General features: G+C 40.5%; 11 protein-coding genes across 11 annotated transcripts; 7 read left to right on the top strand and 4 right to left on the bottom strand.

The window, feature by feature from the left end:
• Positions 1–5,254: 5,254 nt before the first annotated feature.
• Positions 5,255–6,022, bottom strand: BO88DRAFT_441982 (uncharacterized protein). Its single transcript, XM_025709926.1, has 2 exons — positions 5,884–6,022; positions 5,255–5,790 (listed from the first exon to the last, which is right to left on the bottom strand). Exons 1-2 carry the CDS (start codon positions 5,987–5,989, stop codon positions 5,306–5,308), a joined length of 591 nt encoding a protein of 196 aa, XP_025566228.1. The 5' UTR covers positions 5,990–6,022; the 3' UTR covers positions 5,255–5,305.
• On the top strand, positions 5,934–9,896 carry BO88DRAFT_402655 (alanine--tRNA ligase). The gene is made up of 6 exons (XM_025706156.1): positions 5,934–6,390; positions 6,450–6,595; positions 6,646–6,672; positions 6,761–6,796; positions 6,856–9,264; positions 9,332–9,896. The coding sequence occupies exons 1-6, from the start codon at positions 6,297–6,299 to the stop codon at positions 9,503–9,505; spliced, it is 2,886 nt and encodes a 961-aa protein (XP_025566227.1). The 5' UTR covers positions 5,934–6,296; the 3' UTR covers positions 9,506–9,896.
• Positions 9,705–10,646, bottom strand: cyp3 (putative peptidyl-prolyl cis-trans isomerase; the record flags this gene model as incomplete). Its single annotated transcript, XM_025703851.1, has 4 exons — positions 10,516–10,646; positions 10,158–10,303; positions 9,953–10,090; positions 9,705–9,896 (listed from the first exon to the last, which is right to left on the bottom strand). The coding sequence occupies exons 1-4, from the start codon at positions 10,583–10,585 to the stop codon at positions 9,705–9,707; spliced, it is 546 nt and encodes a 181-aa protein (XP_025566226.1). The 5' UTR covers positions 10,586–10,646.
• Positions 10,647–10,804: 158 nt separating this feature from the next.
• Positions 10,805–13,034, top strand: BO88DRAFT_360413 (E3 ubiquitin-protein ligase RNF103). Its single transcript, XM_025703850.1, has 2 exons — positions 10,805–11,362; positions 11,430–13,034. The coding sequence occupies exons 1-2, from the start codon at positions 11,223–11,225 to the stop codon at positions 12,616–12,618; spliced, it is 1,329 nt and encodes a 442-aa protein (XP_025566225.1). The 5' UTR covers positions 10,805–11,222; the 3' UTR covers positions 12,619–13,034.
• Positions 13,035–14,039: 1,005 nt separating this feature from the next.
• BO88DRAFT_360412 (uncharacterized protein) lies at positions 14,040–16,031 on the top strand. Its single transcript, XM_025703849.1, has 4 exons — positions 14,040–14,364; positions 14,431–14,756; positions 14,816–14,957; positions 15,004–16,031. Exons 1-4 carry the CDS (start codon positions 14,243–14,245, stop codon positions 15,638–15,640), a joined length of 1,227 nt encoding a protein of 408 aa, XP_025566224.1. The 5' UTR covers positions 14,040–14,242; the 3' UTR covers positions 15,641–16,031.
• Positions 16,032–16,675: 644 nt separating this feature from the next.
• Positions 16,676–17,676, top strand: BO88DRAFT_441976 (DsbA family protein). Its single transcript, XM_025709925.1, has 5 exons — positions 16,676–16,834; positions 16,901–16,920; positions 16,978–17,376; positions 17,435–17,482; positions 17,537–17,676. The coding sequence occupies exons 1-5, from the start codon at positions 16,756–16,758 to the stop codon at positions 17,612–17,614; spliced, it is 624 nt and encodes a 207-aa protein (XP_025566223.1). The 5' UTR covers positions 16,676–16,755; the 3' UTR covers positions 17,615–17,676.
• A 181-nt stretch (positions 17,677–17,857) lies between these two features.
• On the bottom strand, positions 17,858–18,368 carry BO88DRAFT_334241 (cyclin-dependent protein kinase regulatory subunit CKS1; the record flags this gene model as incomplete). Its single annotated transcript, XM_025702792.1, has 4 exons — positions 17,858–17,894; positions 17,946–18,004; positions 18,063–18,207; positions 18,265–18,368. 4 exons carry the CDS (start codon positions 18,366–18,368, stop codon positions 17,858–17,860), a joined length of 345 nt encoding a protein of 114 aa, XP_025566222.1.
• Positions 18,369–19,532: 1,164 nt separating this feature from the next.
• hscA (putative Hsp70 chaperone (HscA)) lies at positions 19,533–21,738 on the top strand (the record flags this gene model as incomplete). Its single annotated transcript, XM_025704664.1, has 7 exons — positions 19,533–19,575; positions 19,630–19,680; positions 19,737–19,863; positions 19,911–20,076; positions 20,153–20,860; positions 20,920–21,400; positions 21,451–21,738. 7 exons carry the CDS (start codon positions 19,533–19,535, stop codon positions 21,717–21,719), a joined length of 1,845 nt encoding a protein of 614 aa, XP_025566221.1. The 3' UTR covers positions 21,720–21,738.
• A 343-nt stretch (positions 21,739–22,081) lies between these two features.
• On the top strand, positions 22,082–23,482 carry BO88DRAFT_402650 (ribosome-recycling factor). Its single transcript, XM_025706155.1, has 2 exons — positions 22,082–22,868; positions 22,976–23,482. Exons 1-2 carry the CDS (start codon positions 22,395–22,397, stop codon positions 23,321–23,323), a joined length of 822 nt encoding a protein of 273 aa, XP_025566220.1. The 5' UTR covers positions 22,082–22,394; the 3' UTR covers positions 23,324–23,482.
• A 51-nt stretch (positions 23,483–23,533) lies between these two features.
• On the bottom strand, positions 23,534–24,776 carry BO88DRAFT_383318 (uncharacterized protein; the record flags this gene model as incomplete). The annotated part of the gene is made up of 2 exons (XM_025704663.1): positions 24,645–24,776; positions 23,534–24,480 (listed from the first exon to the last, which is right to left on the bottom strand). The coding sequence occupies exons 1-2, from the start codon at positions 24,766–24,768 to the stop codon at positions 23,534–23,536; spliced, it is 1,071 nt and encodes a 356-aa protein (XP_025566219.1). The 5' UTR covers positions 24,769–24,776.
• Positions 24,777–24,949: 173 nt separating this feature from the next.
• Positions 24,950–25,177, top strand: BO88DRAFT_333798 (CDC26 family anaphase-promoting complex subunit; the record flags this gene model as incomplete). The annotated part of the gene is made up of 1 exon (XM_025702777.1): positions 24,950–25,177. The coding sequence occupies one exon, from the start codon at positions 24,950–24,952 to the stop codon at positions 25,175–25,177; it is 228 nt and encodes a 75-aa protein (XP_025566218.1).
• Between the last annotated feature and the right edge of the window lie 218 nt (positions 25,178–25,395).

The following is a 25,395-nucleotide window of genomic DNA, read 5'->3' as shown; positions in this document are numbered from 1 at the left end:
TTGGTAATAGTCTGGTTTAGTAAATATAAATATTATTATTATTAAAAACTGATTTTAAGATATACAAATAACTATTAAATAATAGAATTATTCATTATATCCTGATTAAATAAAAAAATCTTAAATAAGTATATAATCTATATTTTAATATATAAATAAACTAGGATATTATCCAGGTTTCTATAGACTAATAACCTAAAATCTATATAAAATCTATTCAGGAAGAATAATTTTATTATATATTTTTTAATTATTTTAATTTATTAAAAATCTTTATTTAATTAAAAGAAAACATATTAGCTTTAATTATAATTCTTTCTAAGAATCCTTTCATATATAAATAATAATAATATTTTAAAAAGCTTTAACTAGCTCTTAAATATTTTATATATTATTTATTCATTTAATTTAATAATAAAATCTTTATCTCTCTTTTTTAGCTATTAAGTTTTTTTTAAAATAACTTTTACTGAATATTTTCCTTTTCAATTAATACAAATAATTAGAGGTTGTTAATTATCACTCTATTTAAATAAAAATTAATTTATAATTATTAATTATAATAAGTTTATATAAAATATATTATAGACTCCAGCGGGTATATTAATATAAATAAAATAAATTTTTAATATTTTAATAGATTAATAGTTAATATATTTCTAATCTAGTTTTCTATTCAGTCAGTTAGTATTAATATTTTTTTGAATTAGTTAGATTATATTCTCAATCTGATATATTAAGATAAATATCTATAATTTATTTATTTATTTATATATTTATATATTAAATATATATTAAATATTTTCTAGCCTAGTTATTAATTTCTTTGATAATATAAATAATATATTCTTTAATATATACTGGACTTTGAGAAGTTTATTATGTAAAATAAATTAGTTTAAACTAAAATTGAAAGAATAAATTATATTTGTAGTTTAAAAAAAGAAATATACTAGTTAATTTTTGGGTTTAAATATTAATAATTAATTTAATAAATAAAAGAACTGGCTCTAGTTATCTTAATTATAGTAAATATAAATTTAAAAATAAATGTCTATAATATTATTCATTTACTTAATAAATTCATTTATCTGGAGATAGTATACTATAAATAATTATTTACTAATACTTATTAATATATATAGCAATTTTTGAATTCTATTTATAAATTATATTTCATAATGAGAGATAACTTTATATATTATATTATTATATATAATTATCCAGGATTATTCATGCTAAATTTATAGTTATAATTTTTTGGGTTTTTTAATTTTATTTTTTTAATTTAACAATAATAATTAAAATATTAATATAATCTCTACTCTCAGGTAATCTAATATTAAAATCTATATTAATATTCTATCATAAATATTCAGAAATTAGAAATAATTTTAATAATTTATATTTTTTATACCGGATCTTTATTTTACTATAAGTATTATAATTTTATTTAAATTTCTGTATATTTCATATTATGTTAGACTAGAAGTATTTTAATTTATAATTAAATATATTTATTCCCGGTCTGAATATTTGATTGATAGAGAATTATAGATTTTTTATATTTATTTTATTTACAAAAATTTATAATCAGAGATTTATTTTTACTATTTTAAAAGTCAGAATCTCTTATACATTTATTATATATCTAAAATAAAGTTTTTTAGTCCTAGACCAAGTAAGAATCTTTATATTTCTTTTTGATTTTTAATTAATTTCATAATATAGATTATCCTGTTTTTTAATTTTTTTCTTATAATAATATAATATCAGCAGGCATGAAAACTAGCCCTAAAATCTAATTTAATAATTTTATAATATTTATTTAATTAGAAAATTTAGAAAATTTAGAAAATTTATATTATAATATATTTATTTTGGTACTCAGGCTTGTCTTAGTCTTTTAAAGAAATATTAATTAATTTATTTTTTATATTTTTCTAATAAATAGAAAAATGTTAAATTTATTTGAAAGACTTTATTAAATATATTTTTCAAATAATTTTTTTGATATATAAGAATTTTCTAGATTCTTGTAATTTTTAATTACTTTAAATCTAGTAATAAAATAATTTAGTATTTTAGATTTTTATATATTTAATAATAAATAATAATCTTTTATTATAAATTTTATAATTATACTTTATTAATATTTTTTGAAAAATAAATATATAAATATAATTTTTTTATTACTTAAAAATAAATATTTTTTTAAATTATGGCCTGCGAAATTAGTTTCTAGAATAATTAATTTATTAAGATTAGAAAAAGTAAGTACTAGTTCTATATGAAAATTTTTTAAATATGAAATTTTTTAAATATTTTCGAGTTTATTAAGACTAGATATTTTAATAAATAAGATTATAAAGGGGTTTGAATAATCTTATAAAATTTAATATAAATTAATAATGAAAATTAATAACTCTAATAAATCTAAAAATTTTTTAACTATAATCAAAATTTTTTATTTCCTAATTACATAAATTTCTTTAGAATTTATACTTACTTTCTGTCCAGTCTTAATGATAAATCTGAAATATTTAGTTTTTTTTTTATTTTATATTTATCAATACTAAGATATAATCTAGTTGTTTATAATTTAATTAAAAACTATAATTGATGAATTATTTATTTATTCTTTATTTAATGATTTAATCATTTTTTTATAATATAATAAGCTTTTTTATAATATAATAAGCTTTTTTCTGGATATATTATATAAAAGATTTTATAGAAAAACAGAAATTTCTTTATTTTTTTCTAATTTAATAGAGTAGTCAATGCCTGACTTATAATCTAAAAATAAAATTCTAGTATTTTTTAATTTAGATAATTCTAAGAACTGCTAGTATTTTTTAAATGATTTATTTTTTAAATTTAATTAGATTTTAGTATATAAATTTCTTTTATATATTTTTAATTATAAAACTCTTCTTTTTCTTTTAACTTATATTTGATAAACTATAGCTAATACTCAAATTTAAATATATTTAAAATACAATATTTATATCAACTTAATTCAGATTCAGATTATATAAAGATAAATTTAGTTTTAATTTAATTTAATTTTTTATTATAATATTCCAGCCAGGGAAGGCCTAAGATAATGTTATATTTTAAATTATATTTAAATATATATATATATATATAATCTAGACTTAATATAGATCCTGATATCTAAATATATTTAACTAATATATTTAATATAATTTTTCTCTTTTTAATCCCAGATACTAGGATTAGAGTAGTAAGAATTAGATTTAATTTATATTTTTTTATATATATTGAGTTAATTAAATTATATATAAAATATTTTATACTAACTATAATATAAACATTACTTATTTAAGTAATAATAGTTTCCAGAACTAATAATTTAGTATATTATATTTTTTAAAAAAATCTTTTATTTATAATAAATCCGTTTATTTGAAGATTTTTATTTAAGATTTTATATAGAGACTATTTTTTTTCTTGGTTTTATTTTTTTAATTATTTATAATTTTATATTAAATATTTTCTATATTCTGCAGGGGCTGCCTGAATTAAAAATTGAAATATTAATTTTTAGTAATAATCCTTGATCAGATATTTATTTTTTAATATAATTCTTTAGTTAAGACCTACTTAATAAAATAAGAATTATATTAATTTAAATTCTTAGGTTAAATTATATATCAATAACTAATAAAATAATTAGATTTACTATAAGATAAGAAAAAAAACTAGATTATATTATTATATATGTCTTTTTTATTTTATAATTATATTAATAAAAAGGTTAATATTCCTGTTTCAAAATATTTCTATAATAGTAATCTTAGTAGATAAAATTATTAGAAAACTTTAATTAGAATTTTTTTATATTTTTTACTAGACTAGACTACATAGTCAGGAATAATCTTATAAAAAATTTAATATAAATTATAAAATATATATTAAACTTTTATCTTAAACAAGTGATACAGGTAAGGATAAAAATAATTATATAGATTAAAACAGAAATTAAAGAGATCAAGAATAAAATAATAAAATAATATTATCAATCAATATTTATATTCAATAAAAGACCTGTCTGGTCACTAGAATTATTAATAATGAAAATTTCAAGATATTTTCCGGGTGTAATAAATATTCTATTATAAAATATATTTAATAAATTTAATCCAGGAAGTCTTCAGCTTAAAAATTAGATTAATTTTTATATATTATATAATCTATTAAAAGTAGATTATATATTTATAAACCTAGATAATAATAAAATCAGGATTACTGATTTCTAAAATAAATTACTGTTTTATTAGAGATAATAGTATCTAGTAATTATAATACTATATAAAAAGTAAATATAAAATATATATAGAAGAATATAGACCTGCCTAGAGAAAAATAATAAATATAAATAAGTGTTCTGTTTAATTAGATATCTTTATATAGAACATTATTTTTAATAGTTAATTCTATAGCAGTACTAGTAGTACTGGTAATACTAAGAGTAGATACATTATAAATATAAGCATATTATATATATAGTATAAAAAAGATTACAGAGTAGCTTTATTTTTTCAGGATTAAATAGAGATCCTGTTTAAAGTCTTTATAAATATTTTTATTTTTCAAGATCTCTCAGAAGCCTGGGTTTATTACTTTATATAAGTATTATTCATCAAGTCTTTTTGTTATCTTATTACTGTCTTTGCAGGCTCCTGTTCGTGTTTATATTGACTGTGTTAGCTATGTTACTTATAAGCAGGTCAACCCCCTGATTCAGTGTGTCTCTTCGAGCGAAGATAAAGTGGTGTTCGAAAGGCGCCTGAAGCGAAGACTCAGGGAGGAACCGTAGAAGATATATTAGCTAGGTAAAGAATTGATAATTAAATATTATAAAATTCTACAATAAATATAAAAATGGCCCTTATCTATAAGGTAAACTAATTCTTAAAGAATTAATCATAAAAAAATGAAGGTTTCTTATCTTATACTTATCACAATAGGCTAGAATAATTATAGAATAATTATAACATTTTATATATCACAATATATTATTTTGATTGTCTTGATCATAAAACCTCACCATTCTATCACAACTCCATGCTTCTAGATGATATAATATCTAATATATCTAATATAGCTATCACATCTGGTTTTATAACGATTTCTTACCTAATTTATATTTTTGGATATAAAGTCAAATTAGACAAGATGTTTTAAGATAATTAATATGTAGGGCTTATGATTTTATAAGGTCTAAATTTTATCCGAAATAAAAAAATTTATATCTTATTTTTTCATCTATTAGAACTTAAGACGAAATGCTGCCCCAGCAATCAACATCAATTTCCATTGGCTCACCACATACATCAATAGGCCCTTCTAAGATACCGCGGCCACTCGTAGTTGCGCTTGCGGTTGAGCTTTTGGTACAGTCCCGACCTTGCGTATGAGAATCATGTTGAATTCTCCTAGCGCGCTCTCGTGTAGCTATTAGCGCTTTTCGTACATTATCATCCTCCTTAGGGATTGATAGTGATGTAGGCTCGGTGTAAAGGACCAACTCGTTGCACGGGCTTGTAGTATTTGCGACCAATAACTTCGGAATAGTTGACATCCGGTCAGCAACTCCGGGAAGGATCTCAAGACAACTATCCTTTGATCCAATATCCTCTAGTTCTCTGTCCAGATCATGTATGTAAATGGTATCCTTGGTATCGTCCAATAACATTGTATCAGTTTGGACGGAAGCAGGAAGCTTCCTGTCACTGATGTCATGTTCGGAGGTTATGGTATCTTATCAAGCAAAAGAGTTCGAATCAGGTCCAGTGAAACTCAGACAAGGGTGATCGTAATGTAGATAATAGGATAGATGGTGCAGAAACATACTGATATGCAACCGACCGAATCTCTTTGCCAGAGGTTGATCACCCTCAGGGTAACTCTCTGCGGGGCGCTTTTTCCCGTGATTGATTTTCTCACCAGCATGTGCCATTAGCCACACAACCACTGACCTTTTATTTCCTTCCCCTTTCTTGGTGGATGAGGGAATAGACCTGGTAATCGAATTATATATTAATTATGGTACTGCACATGACAGGGTGAACATTGAAGTTAAGTAAAACTGGATGTTACAACCGACGAGTCGCTTGATGCGTATTCATAGGTTCATAAAGGAGGGGGAACTGGCTTTGACTCATCTATCTTCACCATTTAGGTCACAACCCAGAACATTCTACCACCTTCACACTCCCCCACTTTCAAATCTTTTGCCCGCAAAAACCATCACAAGACCATTCAGTATGGCTTCAGATAATGATCTTAAGTTGGAATGGACCTCCAAACGTGTCCGTGATACGTTCCTTCATTATTTCAAAGAACATGGCCACACTTTTGGTAAGTAATATTTTCGGGGCAGTTTCTCGATCAAAACTGATCATAATTAAAACCGCCAGTTGCCTCATCTCCCGTTGTTCCTCACTCGGATCCAACATTGCTATTTACCAATGCTGGAATGAACCAGTTCAAATCGATTTTTTTAGGAACGGTGGATCCTAACTCTGATTTCGCAAACCTGAAAAGTGCAGTCAATACTCAAAAAGTCAGTACTTCAACCCCACCAGTTTTAGCTGATTCTAACACAGCCCGTAGTGCATTCGCGCAGGAGGAAAGCATAATGTAAGTACAATGCGCATGATCATCACTAGACACAAAAGATTGGGTTAGTCGAAGAGACTTGAGCATCTACTGATTCTCACGAATGTAGGATCTCGACGACGTGGGCAAGGATAGTTATCATCATGTGAGAGAATGTCACCAAATCCGTGGCTTTTATGATGCTAATACACCAATGATTATTAGACTTTCTTTGAAATGCTCGGCAACTGGAGTTTCGGGGACTATTTCAAAGAGGATGCGATTCGCTATTCTTGGGAATTGTTAACCAAGATCTACGGTTTAGATCCCACTCGTCTCTATGTTACCTATTTCGAAGGAAATAAGGATGGTGGTCTAGAGCCAGATCTCGAGGCCAAAGATCTGTGGAAGGCCGTTGGCGTTCCGGAGGATCATATTCTTCCAGGCAACATGAAGGACAATTTCTGGGAGATGGGTGATCAAGGCCCATGTGGCCCTTGCAGCGAGATTCACTATGACAGAGTCGGTGGACGTAATGCTGCTCATCTGGTGAATCAAGATGACCCAAATGTATTGGAAATTTGGAACAACGTCTTCATCCAATACAATCGTGAAACAGATCGATCCCTGCGGCCGTTGCCCAACAAGCATGTCGACACCGGAATGGGATTTGAGAGATTGGTGTCTATCTTGCAAAACAAGTCGTCAAATTACGATACCGATGTGTTCACTCCCATATTCCAAACCATTCGAGATGTTACCGGAGCCAGGGAGTACCGTGGATGCTTCGGTAGTGATGATTCTGATGGTATTGATACTGCCTATCGTGTCATAGCGGATCATGTTCGGACCTTGATGTTTGCAATTTCAGATGGTGCGGTCCCAAATAATGATGGTCGCGGCTATGTCATCCGTCGTGTTCTCCGCAGGGGTGCTCGATATGCCAGAAAATATTTTGGTGTCGAGATCGGTAACTTCTTCTCAAAGATTGTTCCAACAGTCGTTGATCAACTGGGCGATATGTTTCCAGAACTGAGAAGAAAACAACCCGACGTCATGGAAATATTAGACGAAGAAGAGATGTCATTTGCTAAGACTCTGGATCGCGGCGAGCGGCAATTTGAACATTATGCCCAGCAGGCTAAGGCAAAGGGGGCTGACAAATTGCACGGTGCCGATGTTTGGAGGCTCTATGACACGTTCGGATTCCCGGTCGACCTTACTCGTATAATGGCAGAAGAACGGGGTTTGCAGATCGATGACCGAGAGTTCGAGGAAGCGCGTTCGCGAGCAAAGGAAGCAAGCAAAGGCCAGAAGAAAACTTCCGCTGAGACAGTCAAGTTGGATGTTCATGATCTGGGCAAGCTCGAAGCCATGAATGACGTCCCCAAGACTGATGACACTGCCAAGTTTGGAAAGGGTAACATTACCGCCCAAGTGAAGGCCATATACCAGGGCAAGATGTTCCACTCATCTACAGACGAGGTGCCCGATGGCGAGCAACTTGGAATTATCCTTGACCGAACAAACTTTTACGCTGAACAGGGTGGACAAGAGAATGACACGGGTAAAATTGTCATCGATGGACAATCGGAGCTTGAAGTAGGTGATGTTCAGCTTTATGCTGGATACGTCCTGCACACTGGTTTCATGAAGTACGGCTCCATCTCAGTAGGTGATACTGTCATTTGCGAATATGATGAACTGCGTCGTTGGCCGATCAGGAACAACCACACTGGAACGCATATTCTTAATTTTGCGCTCAGAACTGTTTTGGGGGACGGTGTGGAGCAAAAGGGTTCCCTCGTCGCAGCGGAGAAGCTGAGGTTCGACTTCTCTCACAAGTCTGCTATTTCGGACAAAGATCTGGCTCGGATTGAAGAAATCTCGACTGAGTATATTCGACAAAACTGTACTGTGTACTCTCAAGAGCTTCCTCTTGCAACAGCCCGCGAGATATCTGGGGTTCGTGCCGTATTTGGAGAAACTTATCCCGACCCGGTCCGCGTTGTCTCCGTTGGTGTGGAGCTGGGTGAGATACTCCAAAATGTGAAGGATCCGCGTTGGAAAGAGGTCAGCATTGAATTTTGTGGGGGTACCCACGTGCAGAAGACAGGGGACATTAAAGATCTCATTGTTCTGGAAGAGGGCGGTATCGCCAAGGGCATCCGCAGAATTATCGCTGTGACCGGAGAAGATGCGCATGAAGTGCAGCGTTTGGCAGCGGAGTTTCAAAAGAGGCTTGATCTTCTAGAAGCAATGCCCTTAACTACAGAAAAAGAGAAGGAGGCAAAGCAGATTCAGGCCGAGCTCAATCAGCTTTCGATTTCTGCTGTACAGAAATCCGCCTTCCGCGAACGTTTTGCACGTATCAACAAGGAGGTTCTCGATGGTCAAAAGGCTCTACAAAAACTCGAATCAAAAGTCGCGCTCGAGACCATAACCAATTATTTCCAAGCCCCGGAAAATCAAGACAGAAGTTGGCTTGTCGCCAAGCTCCCCATCTCTGCGAATTCCAAGGCGATTAGCGAATCTCTAAATTACGTTAAGTCAAAGTTGCCCAATAAGTCGGTATATGTTTTGGCTGCAAGCACCGATCAAGGCCGTGTTGCCCATGGCTGTTACGTGTCGAAGGTAAGTCGTTATCGTCATTACTCCGGCTCTATGGCATTGAAACTAATACAATCAATAATTTTTATAGTCATCAAGCGAGGCCGGTGCCTCCGCTAGTGAGTGGGCAGCTATCGTTTCTGGTGCAGTCGGGGGAAAGGCGGGAGGTAAAGGAGCTACTTCAGTCGGCAATGGAGTCAATCCCGACAGAGTGGACGAAGCTGTCAGCTTAGCTTCTGATTACCTTAGCAAGTTGAAGTTATAGGTTGTTGGTTATGCTGTAGCCAACATCTAGTGGGATTAACAGAAATCAAGGGACCGATAGTGAAATTCACCAAAGGACAGCCAATCTTTTTTTTCTGATCTTAATGCTTATGGCTCTTTTCTTTTTATCTCTGTATAACAGAATTGGGAAATATCATGCCACTAAAATCTTGTTGTTAAAACCTCCTTCGAACATTGTGTCACATCTCCCCACATTGCACAATCAGAACATCTTGGTTGGGCTTATCTCGGGTCGTTCTGGTGTTCTCAATCATCCGCACGACATCCATCCCTTCCACCACCTTACCAAAAACAACATGCTTGCCATTCAAAAATGGGGTTGCAGTTGTTGTAATGAAAAACTGACACCCATTTGTGTTCGGACCAGAATTCTAGGGAAATTAGTCATTGTATAGTTCGATGGGTGTCTTGTGGCTCATGGACTTACTGCCATACTAAGTAGGCCAGCATGGTCATGCTTCAATAGGAAATTTTCATCTGAGAACCTTGGAGTGCCGTATATGGTACAAGATCCCGTTCCATCTCCATTAACGAAGTCACCACCTTGGATCATAAAGTCTTTGATCTTTTCCGATGTGGTAGGATTAGCATCTTTCCATCCAAATGCTTAATGGATCCTCTTATAAACATACTACCCGATGGAATTTGCTATTTTTGTATCCCTGCGGCCGTCCCTGTGCATTTTTACTTTCTCCCGTACAGAACTGGCGGAAGTTCTCTGCTGTTCGGGGCGTAACATCGGCAAATAGTTCCATCTTTATACGACCTAGAGGCTCGCCTGTCATAGTGATATCTCAGTTACTATCCATTTAGTACTCAGTTTGTTGCACAGTGCAATCTTTAACACTGTATGAACGAGTAGCAGCACAACACCAGCGAATTGACATATTGATGGAACTCATTTCAAGTCTTTTATATTGACGTGCTTTTGTAGCTTGACTGGGTCAGGAGAACGGGGTCGCAACAGATTGTATCATCTGATGTACATACCTCCTAAGGCTATATCAAAGAAAACCACGGGATTTCTGTCTATATGCAAGGTTGAAGTTGTGCTGTTCATTCTGTTCACCTGTCTGGTTTCTCTTTATGTCGCTGCTGGTATCGTGCGTGCGATATCGATCTTGTTGAAAACCGGATTCGTGCTAGTAGCTACAAGTGGTTGAGAATCGATGGCCATGACGATGTTTCCTGAATTGGGTGTTTCTATTTAATTTTACTACCCGTCCGTCCCCGCAGTGGGTTCCGACATGATGGATCGATCGCCTGCCCCCGTGACTCGGGACGCCCAAGTCTTAGGTGTCTGTGTTTGGCGACCACGACGTTGGAGTATTTGTTCTCACTTCACCTCCTCTCCCCCCATCGAACTTTGCGAGCATCTAACACCAGATTAGGCTCCTTTTTGAAAGCCTGGAAGCTCCAAATATATCGGTGTCAGTGATGATCTTCCCGGGGCGCCCTTTAACATGAGCCTGGGAGTTGGTGCCCTCATCTAGATGAACTTAAGGGATTGTCGACCAACCTCGCAGAGACAACCTATAACTGAGAAGTGTCTTTCTACTTCGTTAATTTGAAACACTGCATTTAGTATTCTGCTATACGCGCAACAATTTCCCATTCTTTGACACCCTCTTCGGCATAGTCTGTCTATTCAAGTGAACGTTGTCCACCCCTCCCCCCAATCGCCGCCTTCTGTCGACATGTCCTCAACGAGCACAGGCTCCCCTTCCAGTGCCACTAGTACAGATCGTAATGGGAACAACAACAGCTCAAGCCCTACTAGTTCGCCTCTACTATTTTTCGTCGCCCTCGGGTTTGGTGTTGTTTTCACCAATCTATGGTATGTCCAAGTTGGTATCACTAAGCCTTTGCTGCGCTTATATGCTCATCTGACCATCATATTTCAGGATCATCGTTGGTGTAAAATATTGCTTTCGATACAACCAACGCAATCGCCAATTACGCAGTGAAGAGACAGGCGAGCCTATAGATCTGGTCGCCATGCCACGAACGCACCGAAGACGCCGAGAAAAGAAGCTGATGACTATGGACGACGTCAATGAGAGGTTTCCATTGACCAAGTATAAAGCATGGAGGTCATCCCGTGAGAATGAAGGCCTTCCTACTGCAGGCGGGATTTCGGCACCAAATAGCCGGTCGCAAAGCCTCAAGGATGAGAACTACATGTTATCTGCTTCGCTTGGCGCACCTTCATCCATGGTGGCATCGCCACTCAAAAGCCATCAGCGGGTTGATTCAAACACTTCGCAGACGTCTGCACCACTAGAACACCTGGAGACAACGCTACCACATTCTGAAGAGAAGAGCCAGAGATATCCCGAGCCAAGCCCTGCAAACATCGGAGTAAACGACAACGCCAACATATCAGCCCCGGAGCAGCCCCGTAACCACGCGCTCAGCCATGTCATCGTAGAGGATGTTGGAGACCTTGAGGACCATATCCGCACCGCTGTACCTGCCGATTTCCTGGCAAATCCAGGTGATACTTGTGCTATCTGTCTGGATACGATCGAGGATGAAGATGATATACGGGGGCTTACATGTGGACATGCTTTTCATGCTTCTTGTGTTGACCCATGGTTGACAAGTCGACGGGCTTGCTGTCCCCTATGTAAAGCAGATTACTACATCCCGAAACCTCGCGCAGAAACTTCTGAATTGCCTCCTAGCTCAGAGCGTCAGGGTCGACGTGGCATGACACGAGTGACACCTATAAACCCGCCACAGGCTGTTTTTATAGGTGGAAGAGTGAACTTCCTGCGGTCGTCGTCGGGTTTTCCGGAGCAGCATGCGCAACGGCGCCCCTTGACCCACAGAGCGGGCTTCTCGCGATTGCGCCTTTGGCGAGCGCCTCAATCTAACCACCAGCCCACATCTCCTGCTCCCGACACTTCGTCTGCACAGTCAAGTCGGAGGCATCAAAGGTTAGGGATTTTCAATGCATCCTACTTCCCCTTGAACTTCGGTTTCCGAGGCAATCGTGCATCGAGGGGAGTTGTGAATAGGAACGCAGACGTCCGTTATTCAGATAACAACCGAACGCTTGGTGAACTTGAAGCAGGACCTTCTATATGATACGATTCTTTTCGTTTTCACTCCTCAAAGACGTCTGATCTATATACCTTGAAGTCTCGTGTGTTCTCTGCCTCTCGACATCTGGAATGCCGGTTGGCAGACTAGTGGTTATCCTTGCACAGGGTGCAGCACACGCCTGCGGCTTTGTACAGTACATTGATGCACCCGCCCTCATAGGGTAATGTGTCCCTGCTTGGCTGAGGTCATGTCTAGTATCTCCTATCACTGTAATTGATCAGCTCATGTCGACTTTCTGGGCACGGACCCTGGCGTTAGTTGAGACTACTTGAATTTAGGCCAGACTACTTGGTGCAGGTGAGAAACCGGTAGCATCTAGCTTTTAGCGGGCAATGCATGGCTGGGTATCTTGGCGTTGGCATTTTTCAGGGACTATTTCCCAACCTTTTAACTCAAATAAAATTGATTTCTTTTTACTTTTTCTTTTATTGTCTTTTTCTTCCTTATTTTTTCCCGTTAACTTGGAAGAACTGATCTCAAATGGCATGGCTAAGTTCATCATACTGGCCATAGTCTACTCACTTGCACCATCCTCCAGGGTTACTCTCCAAATTCCACGGATGTTGTAGGTTAGATATTGGATATTTCTAAGCTATGTTGACAGGTAAGGTAGCCATTTCAGTGAGCATTGTGCGACAATAGTTATTGTTGACATTAAGACAATGCAACGCTCCCAATCTTCGTCGTCCCAATGTTATCGCTGACCCTATATCCGCTTTATAACATCGGGCGAATCGTCTTGTCCAGAATGAAATGATATCCTGAAGGCAGCATCTATAGTCACTATAAAGCTACCCCAATTGCGATGATAAGGGAAAGACGGTAACGAACGTCTCCATTCTTTGGCATGTTGGTCCATCCCAATGCAAGATTTGTGTGGCGCCCAAAAGATGTCTGCCTGTGGTTTCTCTAGACGTCTATATATAACAGTCAGTAGCAGCCACCCCACCAGGGGTTACTTGTAATAAAATCCGAGTGCGCAGCAAAAGTTGGTTGCGTCATGACATGATATGGTTGAAGAATAGCAATACGGCATAAGGGTAGAGGAAGCATTGGAGGCGTATGGGATGCCAACACTGGTATCGTCCCAAGCCATCTGAGCTTCGTAAATGCAATCCTCGGTCACCCTTACAGGCCACTGGTGTGGGTAGGATTGTAGAATGAGTATAACTCTTAATGAATATCAAGTTGGATAGCTTGGTTGTTGAAGTGGAGGATGGCTGATGTTGTTCAGGCAAAAACCCAGCTAACATCAGGACAGATTATCTCAGTACTCCGTACTCCGTACATCATGTGAAGTTGGGGAACCTCTATGGCTGATAAGTTGGCTTGGCTCACGTGCTACAGCGGCCGGGCCTACTAACACGGAATAACACTTTCTGCTCCTTACTATACTATGGCAGTGGTAGTGTTTCTACAAATCACAGAGACTACGGTATTCGCTATACCCCTTTGAGTCCGAAATTGAAAAATTGCTGGGCGTAAGCCTTGCCCTGGTCAATTGGTTCAATCCGTTACAACCTATACCAGCAGATTGGGCAATAAAGCTACATTGATTATTTGAAATGTTTCTCGAATAATCGAAACCGGCGGCCGAGTTCTCTCAATGTATCATGCTAGACGAATACTTCGAAAATCCCAGGTAACATTCCGGATAAGTCAACCATTACCTCGGGATTCAAGCTCGGTCACTATTCGTCAACTACAGGTTAAACGCCCGTGGGCCAGGTATGCTGAGCAGCTCATAGTCCAAAGGTGTCGTGGTTTCAATCCCTCTACTCACAAGTGCTTCAGGAGATTCATAGCTACCTTTTTCTTGTGCGGGACAGCGCTTCATTTGTTAACTTCACTCGCTGTCTTGCGGTTTGATGAGTCACTCTATGATACTGATCAGTCACCGGAGAATTTGCCAGGGCTCGATGCCTCATCCAGAACTGGGAAGTTTGACCCGGACGAATATGTTCCTCCCCAATCAGAACATGCCGCTACTATACAAACCCGCTTCCTTCCCCTGGGCTGGCCTCGCTTACACGAAGGAAACTTTTATGCAGCGACAGACCCTGAGTGGCAAGCGTTTAGGAAACTAGCCCTTGACAAGAACAAGCTCTCGGGTTTGAAAGGTATTTGCGAGCAGATGGTCATTCAGTCATTCTGAAACTAACCAGTCATGAACATATAGAGGAGTTAATTTCGGCTGTTTTGGATGCCTCATCCCAAACACGACTACTTGATTATATGCTGGGGGGTCCACTGTCTGTCGCAGGAGCTTGGCTAGAACACCGATTTCCGTACCGTGCACCCCCTGTATACTATCGGCCTGGGTATGTATGCCTCGATTAGTACAGTATATTTTGCTCATTGATACAGACTAGAACTATCTCAGAATGGTCTCGCCTGGGTTTCGAAGCCAATGCCCGCAGAAGACGGCGACTGCCTGCACAGATGCATGAGGCCTTTATTAGTGGCACACGCAATTAAGGATGCTTTTTGGGTTCTGTGGAGCAGACAGATCTCCCGACTTAGCCCAGGCTTGATGGATGAGCAGATGTCTGGGTCTTTTATTTCTTTAGATGCAAATTTATTGCACTCAGTATTGCAAGGGTCGGATGGAGTTGACGACGTTTCTCGATTTGTGTCACAGCCGCCTCCCCAGAACATCCAAGACGGCAGCCCGTCAACCAGGGACTGCTCCCGTCCACATACTTCATTGTGCATTACTACGTTGCAAAAATTACCGCTGCCAAACCTTGGGCCTGGTTCCGATCTACGTATGGCGCTGCTGGCTTTCAAGTGGCGATTAAATCACTGCTGGGCTCGCAATGCGCACACATCTCGTCGCGGTGTCATGTACGTTTCTGGTCCTGTTGGTATACGAGGCCCTAGAGGGTTGTGCAGAGTGGAGGTGAAGGGGGAGTATGATGTTGTGAGGTCTCAATGGACTGCTATCTCCATGGATATTAGAGATCTTAATCTGTTCAGTCAAAGGGCACTTGGTCCCCGTTAGCAAACCTAATGTCCATTGGCTGTAACTCAACTGGCTTGTGTAGACCACCGATCCCCAAGCGTACCAGTCAGCCTCAATATCCTCTTAAACTTTACCCCCTCAAAGCATTGTGAGATACCAGCGAGGGACATGGTTTGGTGTGTTTGTCAGTCGGTCTCCTACAGATTAATTTAGGTTCATGAAATCCTTTCGGAGACCACAAACGGAGGGTTCGGCTTGAAAACGGTTTATATGATGCGGGCATAAAACGGACAGTACGGCGTCTCAATATGGACGTGTATACTTTTCTTCTACCTTGCCGAAGTCCGTGCTGCCAGCCAAACTACGTACCACCACTTCAGATTCTTGCTAAATATGTAGGGCGACTCGATTGCTACTTATTTGTTATTGGTCAAGCCAAGTGTAGTGAGCTTTGATATTTGTATTATACATGAAGATGAGCCACTTTTTCTAACTGGTACTAAGTAGCTCACGTATGATTTTGATTGTCAATTAACCACCAAAATGTTAATTTTACTCACAGCCGCGCTGGCCATCCATCCCAGTCAGCCAACAATGTTATACCATATACAGGTCAACTTTTATATCAAAATTACTAGTAGATCTTCTTTGAGCCCTAGCATCAACTTTGAAGATTGAATAAATAGTGATTAATGTTATCAGTAGTCTTTTATATCTATAGAACGTATCTCTTTTTCTTTTTCTTTCCTTTCTTCTTCTTCTTTGAGAATATATAAATTTTCTGATTCATGAAACAGAATTCTATTCAGATCCGAAAATTTTATGATAAACTTAATATAATTTTAATATGATATATATCAATCTAAAGAGTGATATATATCATCACACTGGTTAAAAAATCTTGTCTCTTTGTATAGAATCATGTAGATAGCTGACCCGCAGCTGGGGGTTATCTTAGCATGTGATGACCTGACCAATCAATCATAAGTAAGCTAATTGGTTAACTGACTAACATTAGTTAGTTAATTGATGTGTAATCACTCTACTCCCGCAGATAAGCACAGGCTATGTAGAGGGGCACCCTCTTTCCAGCTCACTACTACTCAGTGTCTATACTCCAAAGACAAGGCTTCACTATAGTCGGTGTAAAGACAATGGCTCTTCATCCCAAATTTTCGGGTCAGAAGTTGTTGACGGCCAATTCACAGCAACCAAGGCACACCCTCGAACTCTGTATGTTGATCTAATACTGATAATGTTCCTTCTGTACCCCGATGACTAACGCATCGATGATCGAAGACCTTGACTATGTCTGCCCTGTTAGTACTTATACAGCACCCTACGCAGGAAGAGTGTACTAAATATACTACTTCCAGTACTCTGCAAAGCTATTCAGCACATTCTACACATCGGTGAGACCAATTATCTTACAAAACTATCAATCAAGACTTCAGGTTGTCTTTCGTCAGCACATTCAACCTTGGCATCCATCATCCACTCTGACGCATGAAGCTGGTGCGGCGGTGCTGAGAATAGCTCCAGACAAGTTCTGGGAATTTAGCGTTGCACTGTTCAGTCACCAAGAAGAATTTTTCGATGTCAGTGTTGTTAACGAGACACGCAACAAGACATATCAGAGACTTGCGAAGATAGCCGCGACAGTTGGTGTGAATGAACACGAGATGCTCGAATTATTGAACATCAGCGAAGTTATTGCTGATGGACAGTTGAATACCGGCAATAAGGTGACGAATGATATCAAATTGATGGTCAAGGTGCGCCATTGAAATATTGTTACTGGGCTCAACATTGAATCCTAACTAGATATAACAGTCAGGTCGAACAATCGGCGTCCATGTATCTCCGACCGTATATTTCAATGTAAGCCGTCTCTTTATTAACTGAGCGAACTGGTACACTGACCCCGCTGGTTAGGGCGTCGAGGAACCAGGTATCAGCAGCAGCTTCACGGCCACACAATGGGAGCATTGGCTGGCCATGAATGTAGCGTAGGAATTGTGCTCTAAAAGAGAATGGTATGATAACAGGAGGTATTCAAGTTCAGATGATAATTGTGGGCATTCTTTGGTAGCAAGGAGCATGTCTCAACAGGATGAGATGTCTGAATGCAATCTAATCATATGGGCCTTCTTGCATGCGTAGCACCACTATCAGTGACTGTTGATTTTGAATGTCGTATTGGTGTTTCGGAGGCGACGGGGGCAAGGTTGCATCGGTAATGTTCCAGCTGACAAGTTACTGTGATACTGGCGGCTGATAATTCAAGGGGCGCCTATATGCGTTGGTTAGGTATAGAGAGCGATGACAGGGTTACCATACTTACTTAAATAGAAGAATATGTGGTTCTGGCTCGTGCACTTCATAATGCTCCCAACCCAAGCTCTGATAAATGTATTAGACCTCTTACATCAATAACTTTGTTCGACCTCTTCTTACGTACTTGTGTGATACCAAGTGCTCGCCATTCATCCTCCCACAGTAGTTTTAGCGTTCCCTTTGAACTGTCAAAATAGTCTGCAGGGATTTTCTTGAGCATGTTTTTGGGAAGTTGGACATGGCGGTATTCGAACTGATCATCTGAGTATCTGTGTTTACTGTAAGGTCAAGGCACACCAAAAGATTGTCGCTTGTCTGCGGCGTACCTAGCTGAATAATGAATAGAATCAATGAATTCCTCTAGCCTCTCCCGTTCAGATTCTAGCAAAGGGCGGGGCTTTTTATTCCTTCTGCTCATATCGATGTCCATCTGGAAAAGCGGGGGTAGCGGGGCAGACACTGTCGGAATCACTGCAGTCGGATTGCTGTTAGAGAAAAAAAAAATCCGAATGGTACATTGTTGCGATTATTGATAGAAAGTCCCAGCCTGTTCTTCACATATGGTCCAAGCAGACACTTACAAGTAAATAGTCGTTTGGTAGCAGAGTGAGGCAAAGCAAATGGGTGACAGGACTTCGAGTCTCACAGATATGCAAATAGCGTTATGGCGACGACTTGTCGAAAGATGTCTCTTCTCACTGACCTCTGGAGTGTATAACAAGCGAGGTGTAGATCGAAGCTGTCTTGGTTTAAGGGCGTAGAAAGAGTCTCCATTAAGATGTCCGAGCAGTGACTCTTCGACTGTTTGGGATACAAGTGGAGTAGCTACCCGCTTTAGTGCCTAAGGTATCAAGAACTGATACCTGGACCAGATAGCTGTTGGCTGAATTATGTTATTATCATACCGAACATGTACAAGTCAGGGTCATAAGGGACCTAACTTCGCTGAAAGATTGGAGGAGCACAGTCAGACCCTTTGGCTGCCTACTCTTATCTTCCCACCACAATTTTGTCAAGGATCGTGCGGGCTTACTGGATGGCTTATACTAGGATTTTTCTACACTCACAGTGTGATACCAAATCCGATTATTTGTTGGTAAAAGCTTGTATGGAGAATCTTAGGGGACAAACTTGCATACTGAACATGGAAAAGGGAACCAAAATCCTAGTGAAGCATAGTCAATACTTCTCGACTACAATGCCCCAATACTGAGTACTACGTATTAGTATCTACGTACTAGTAGTAGTAAAGAGCCGAAGAAAGAATCGCCTGATTATCTAAGAAGTGAAGTCCAGCAGCCAACCAGGGCTTGAAACCCAAGTTTAGCTCAGCCGAGAACGCGCCAAAACCGGTAGTCCTCGAAGAAGCGGATTGGGTGAGAAATGAAGGGGCAAAAAAAAAAAAAAAAAAAAAAAAAGGAAGGAAAAATTGCAAAGTGGGTTTCTTTTTTTTTCATCCAAATTTTAACCGCTCCCACTCCAGCGCCTGGGGCAAAATTTATTTAGTCTTCCTCTCCTCCAACAATCGTCCTGCCTTTTGGCATCATTCTAATTTTTCTATCCTATCTCTCTTGAGACATACACATTTGTCAAAATGGCCGACGAAGTTTACGAAGGTGCCATCGGCATTGATCTTGGTGAGCCATTTCCCTACCGTGTTGTCCCAAGTAGTGACTGACGAGATACTTCAGGAACCACCTACTCTTGTGTGGCCAACTACGAGGGTACCAATGTTGAGATTAGTATGTCGTTACCTGTGTCCTCTAGATACGGCGCTGGTGAGCTTATAAACATGCAGTTGCCAACGAGCAGGGTAGCTACACTACCCCATCCTTCGTTTCTTTCACCGACAAGGAACGCTTGATCGGTGAAGCCGCGAAGAACCAGGCCGCTATGAACCCTACGAACACCATCTTTGACATCAAGTAAGCAGATTTTCGCTGGACATGTGTTCACTATTAATCGAATACAGGCGTCTGATCGGTCGGCGGTTCGAGGACCCCATCGTCAAGAAGGATGTTGAGTCATGGCCCTTCAAGGTTGTTGATCAGGGTGGAAACCCTGTCGTTGAGGTCGAGTATCTTGGCGAAACCAAGACTTTCAGTCCCCAAGAAATCTCTTCTATGGTCCTGATGAAGGTAACATTCCTTTTGGTCCCAACCACGCGGCATTGCTTGCTACATTCCCTCTTGTGATACTGACAGACCACGCTAGATGAAAGAGGTTGCGGAAACCAAGCTCGGAAAGAAGGTCGAGAAGGCAGTCATCACCGTGCCCGCTTATTTCAACGACAACCAGCGCCAGGCTACTAAGGATGCTGGTGCCATTGCTGGTCTCAACGTGCTCCGTATCATCAACGAGCCCACTGCAGCAGCGATTGCTTATGGCCTTGGCTCCGGCAAGTCTGATAAGGAGCGTAACGTCCTCATCTACGATCTTGGTGGTGGTACTTTCGATGTGTCTCTCCTTAACATCCAAGGTGGTGTCTTCACTGTCAAGGCTACTGCTGGAGATACCCACCTTGGTGGTCAAGACTTCGATACCAACCTCCTGGACCACTTCAAGAAGGAGTTCCAGCGCAAGACTGGCAAGGACCTCTCCGGTGACGCGAGAGCCCTCCGTCGTCTCAGAACCGCTTGCGAGCGTGCTAAGCGTACCTTGTCCAACGCTACCCAGACTACTGTGGAAATCGACTCTCTGTTCGATGGCGAGGACTTCAACTCTTCTATCACTCGTGCTCGTTTTGAAGACCTGAACGCTAAGTCTTTCTCGGGTACTCTCGAGCCTGTGCAGCAGGTTCTCAAGGACTCTGGCCTTGAGAAGAGCAAGGTCGATGAGATCGTCCTCGTTGGTGGTTCCACCCGTATCCCTCGTATCCAGAAGCTGCTTAGCGATTTCTTCGATGGCAAGAAGCTTGAAAAGGTAAGTGCTACACTCGCCATCTGTCAAACGAGTCTTGTCCTAATGAATCCGAATCAAAGAGCATCAACCCCGATGAAGCCGTTGCCTATGGTGCCGCCGTTCAGGCCGGTATCTTGTCTGGAAAGGCTTCTTCCGCTGAAACCCAGGACCTTCTCCTGCTGGATGTCGTTCCCCTTTCTCTCGGTGTTGCTATGGAGGGTAACATCTTCGCTCCTGTTGTGGCCCGTGGTCAGACTGTCCCTACTATCAAGAAGCGCACTTTCACCACCGTCGTCGATAACCAGACAACGGTGCAGTTCCCCGTTTACCAGGGTGAGCGTACCAACTGCGCTGACAACACCTCTCTGGGCGAGTTCACCCTCGCTCCCATCCCCCCCATGAGGGCTGGAGAAGCCGCTCTCGAGGTCGTTTTCGAGGTTGATGTCAACGGTATCCTCAAGGTTACTGCTACCGAGAAGTCCTCTGGCCGTAGTGCCAACATCACCATCTCCAATGCCGTCGGCAAGCTTTCCACCACTGAGATTGAGCAGATGATCGACGGTATGTTTGACGCAGTCTGAGATTAATTTAGACATACTGACAGTTTCTAGATGCTGCGAAGTTCAAGTCTAGCGATGAGGCTTTCACCAAGAAGTTCGAGTCTCGTCAACAGCTCGAGTCCTACATCTCGCGTGTTGAGGAGATTGTTTCCGACCCTACCATGTCGCTGAAGCTGAAGCGTGGCAACAAGGAGAAGATTGAATCGGCACTCAGCGATGCCATGGCCCAGCTTGAGATCGAAGACTCGACTCCTGAAGATCTCAAGAAGAAGGAGCTTGCTCTCAAGAGACTCATTACCAAGGCCATGGCCACTCGGTAAACAAATCTCTGTGATCCTATCATGGTCCTAGGTGCGGCACTATACAATTGCCCTTGCCTCTATCATTCACCCTTCAGTCCCACCATCGAACTTGCGCAAAGTGATCGATTTCTTTGCTTCACCTTAGATTGGAGACCTTAACGTCGTCTACGGAATTTCCTTTTAGATGAGGCGTGTTTATTCATGACCGGGTACAAAATTGCAAAAGTAATTTACGAAAATTTTATATATGAACTTCTTATCATCTTAATGCTCTTCTTACGTATGATTGCACGAGCCTCATGCCAAAAAAATAGTGTAGTGTCCCTATAAAGGCTGCCCCTCGTATCTCCATCACCACGGTTAGACTTTGGGAATGGAGACTTTTTTAGACTTGCCCTTTGAAACTGCCTTCCATAACCATTCTGTAGGTCATCATAGCTACCATAGCGAGCTGCTTGTGTTCTAATTGAACTAATCATGTAATCTACTACGCGGAGACAGCGGTGGCTCGCTTGGAGACGCGTGATCAGGAAGTGGCTCCGTTCCCTTTGCCGCGGCAGTGTATCTGACCAACTATTCTTACGCGCAGTTTGCTACAAGTAACTGTACCCCGCGTGGTTTTTTATTACTGATAAGCATATAGGACCCATACCCAAAAAAGTCAGACATCTGAAAAGCAGAAGAAGAGCGGAAATGCAACGCCGTGCGGCAGTTACCGGCCTCAGTTGTATGCGTCGCTGTTCAACGTTTACTGGGTTGCGTTATAACTTGATTTCTGAGCAACAACTTCGGCCTTGGACTCAGCATAAGATAGCACTTCCGTCTGGCAAAAGGAGCTTTTCCAATTCGCCTTTTTGGTGTAAAAAGAAGGAGAAGACGAAAGCTACATCTGGTGCAGATTCTGGGAAGCCGTCGCCAAAAGTAGGCGCAAGTTCCGAAGACCCGCATGATTTTTCACAGCTGCATGATGGCATAGCGGCTGCCCTGTCTCGACTCAGAGACGAGCTCTCTAAGATGCGCGTGGGGGGGAGGTTCAATACCGCATCAATTGAGAGTCTTCGTGTGCAGCTGAACAAGAGCAGCAAGCAATCGATTAAGCTGGGCGACCTTGCCCAAGTTATTCCTAAGGGTGGACGGATGGTGACTATCTTGGCCTCTGACGAAGATGTGAGTTACGGACTGATGCCTTGAAATTGTCTCTACTGTCGTGAAGCCTACGAATTCTCTCAACATTTTTTCTAGTCTGGTCCTAACACAAACTGTCTTCGATATAGCATGTGAAGCCCATTCAATCGTCAATAATTTCTTCCAACTTGTCGTTAACGCCACAAGCCGACCCCCACAACTCTCTTCAGCTCAACGTCACGATTCCCCCACCGACTAAAGAGTCTCGGGATCAAACGATCGCTATGGCAAAGGCGGCAATGGAGAAAGCTGCCGGTGCCGTCCGTGATTCACGCAGTGCTGTACATAAACGTCTTCAGGATCTGCAGAAAAAGAAGATTGCCAGGCCAGATGACGTTCGGAAGGCCCAAGAACAGATGGAAAAGCTTGCAGAGAAAGGTCAGAAGGAAGTGAAGGAACTGTTTGAGGCTACAAGGAAGGCCATGGAGCGGGCGTAATGAGGAAATACGCTGCTGCAAGACCGGCTTTGAATGAACTCAAATGGTGCTATGAGCACGAGTTCTGTAACTGATTTCAAAGAGTAATGTATTCTACAGTCACTTGCAATGCATAAATGTAAACAATGACAAAAATAACAAGGGATCATGAAAAGCTGCAAAAGTATAGGTACATAGTAAGGATACTGATGGTATCAGAAAACAAGGTTCTCAGGGGCGTTTTGTCATGCGACTGGCGGCTAAAAGCGAATCCAACTTCGCGATGAACGCAGAGGATTTGCCGACTGTGTGATACGTTGCATTGTTTCTGAGGTTCTCAGAGACAGTGTCAACGATTGAGAGATTGTCCGCCTGTTTGGCTTTAGACTTAGGATAATTGCCCTGAACAAGAAGTCCAATAAGTGAGCCTTGGTCCTTGGTGCTGAGTGGGCTGAAGTTGACATGACGTGGTTCCACAAGATCGCCTTTTCGCTGCGACAACTTATCTGCGCGTTCTTGCGATAGCTTGTTCGCTTCAGAAATGGCCTCGGCTTTTTCCTCTTCACTCGAAAAGCGGACAAATTTACCCTGATAGAGTCGCTTGCCCAGCTCATTTGGAGGTACATAGTCATTTGCATAGCGATCGCCGAATAAAGACAGCTTCTCAACGACTCCGGCAGTATGAGCGTCGATGTCGGTGGGCAGAGATGGCCATGTTTCCTTCAGTGAAGCTAAGGAGATCGACTCAGGATTGTACTGGACAGGCTTGGGCTGCGCTTGTTCTGCGAGCTCTCGTAAGACAGCGTTGATTGAGGCTTCATGCAATGCTGCATTGGATACTGAATCTTCCTGGCCGGACCTCTCGGTGCGTCGAGAACGGCCTGATCGCCCATCTTTAGATTGAACCTTCTTCCTTGGCCCAGTTTTAGGGCCCCGAGAAGTGGTGGATCGGTTGCCTCGAGGATTGCGAGCCCTGGGATTCTTGAGAATGTTTGCTGGCTGGCCAGTGGCTTGAGAGGCGGCGAGAGATCTCGCATCTACTATCCGTCGGGGACGAGGTCGTTCATGGTTGACGCTCCGAATGTTCAGGTTCGCCGGCGGAATGTTGTTTCTTCTGGGTTGCGCACTAGGACGTCCGGCGGCGGAAGAGGCCGCGGAACCCTCGGTTGCATTCGCATCTGCATTAGTTAGAAAGACGAGTGACTGTGGGCTGAGATATGATAGTATGCCCGAACGATAACAACAAGTGCCCAGGACAGAGACCAGTTGAGGGAGGGAAAGTAAGACGAGAGCAATGCAACTGTGAACTGGGCGGACGGAGACTATAGCGGAGCACACTTACTGGAGTGATTGTTGGAATCTTTTGCTTGCAAGTACGTAGCCGAAAACCGACGAATTGATGAAAGAGTCCCTTCTATAGCCCTGGCACGCCGAGGGCGTAGAAGCACGACCCGTTGGTGGAGCATCCTTGTTGATGGATATCTAAGGACTGGATAAGAGGGAGACTAAAAATGTTCGTTACCTCTAAATGCTCCAAAGTCACGTGCTGCGCGACAGAAGCATACTCCAGACAACTCCCGTGGGAGCGGCAAGCCTCTCTAGTCACTACTCATTATTATCGTCATAGCTTCGGTATCACGATCAAACATGTTGCGTCGCAAACCCACCGCTATAGCTATAACCTCCGAAGACCTTGCGACTTTTGAACAATCACGGCTCCGACAGCTCTCCAAAGAAACTCGTACCGAAGGCCATGCCAGCACTAGCTCCAATGTCAATCTTGACCCCAGCGATGAGCTCAAGCCATTGCCAGGGGACAAGGCGAGAATAGTCCGCTCGCGTGAAGAGCGCATCGGCATCAATCGACGCAATTAACTCTCGAAGGGTCTGTCCAACACGTTGGCTTCTCCTGGCTACCAACTCATGCCTAGTATTTCCTTGGGCATCATCAGCACTTCCCAAGACCAAGAGAGCCCCGATTGGCAGTGAACAATTCGAATGTCCTACTACACACATCAAGGTTTAGCCTTGCGCAGGTCAAATTCTGCTACAAGTGCATATATCACAGCAATAATATCACTCTCACAACTTGC

Source organism: Aspergillus vadensis (genome assembly GCF_003184925.1).
Source record: "Aspergillus vadensis CBS 113365 unplaced genomic scaffold BO88scaffold_4, whole genome shotgun sequence".
In the NCBI taxonomy this organism is placed as follows: domain Eukaryota; kingdom Fungi; phylum Ascomycota; class Eurotiomycetes; order Eurotiales; family Aspergillaceae; genus Aspergillus; species Aspergillus vadensis.
The sequence above is the reverse complement of the archived record's forward strand: the minus strand, read 5'-3'. Positions and strand labels throughout refer to the sequence as shown.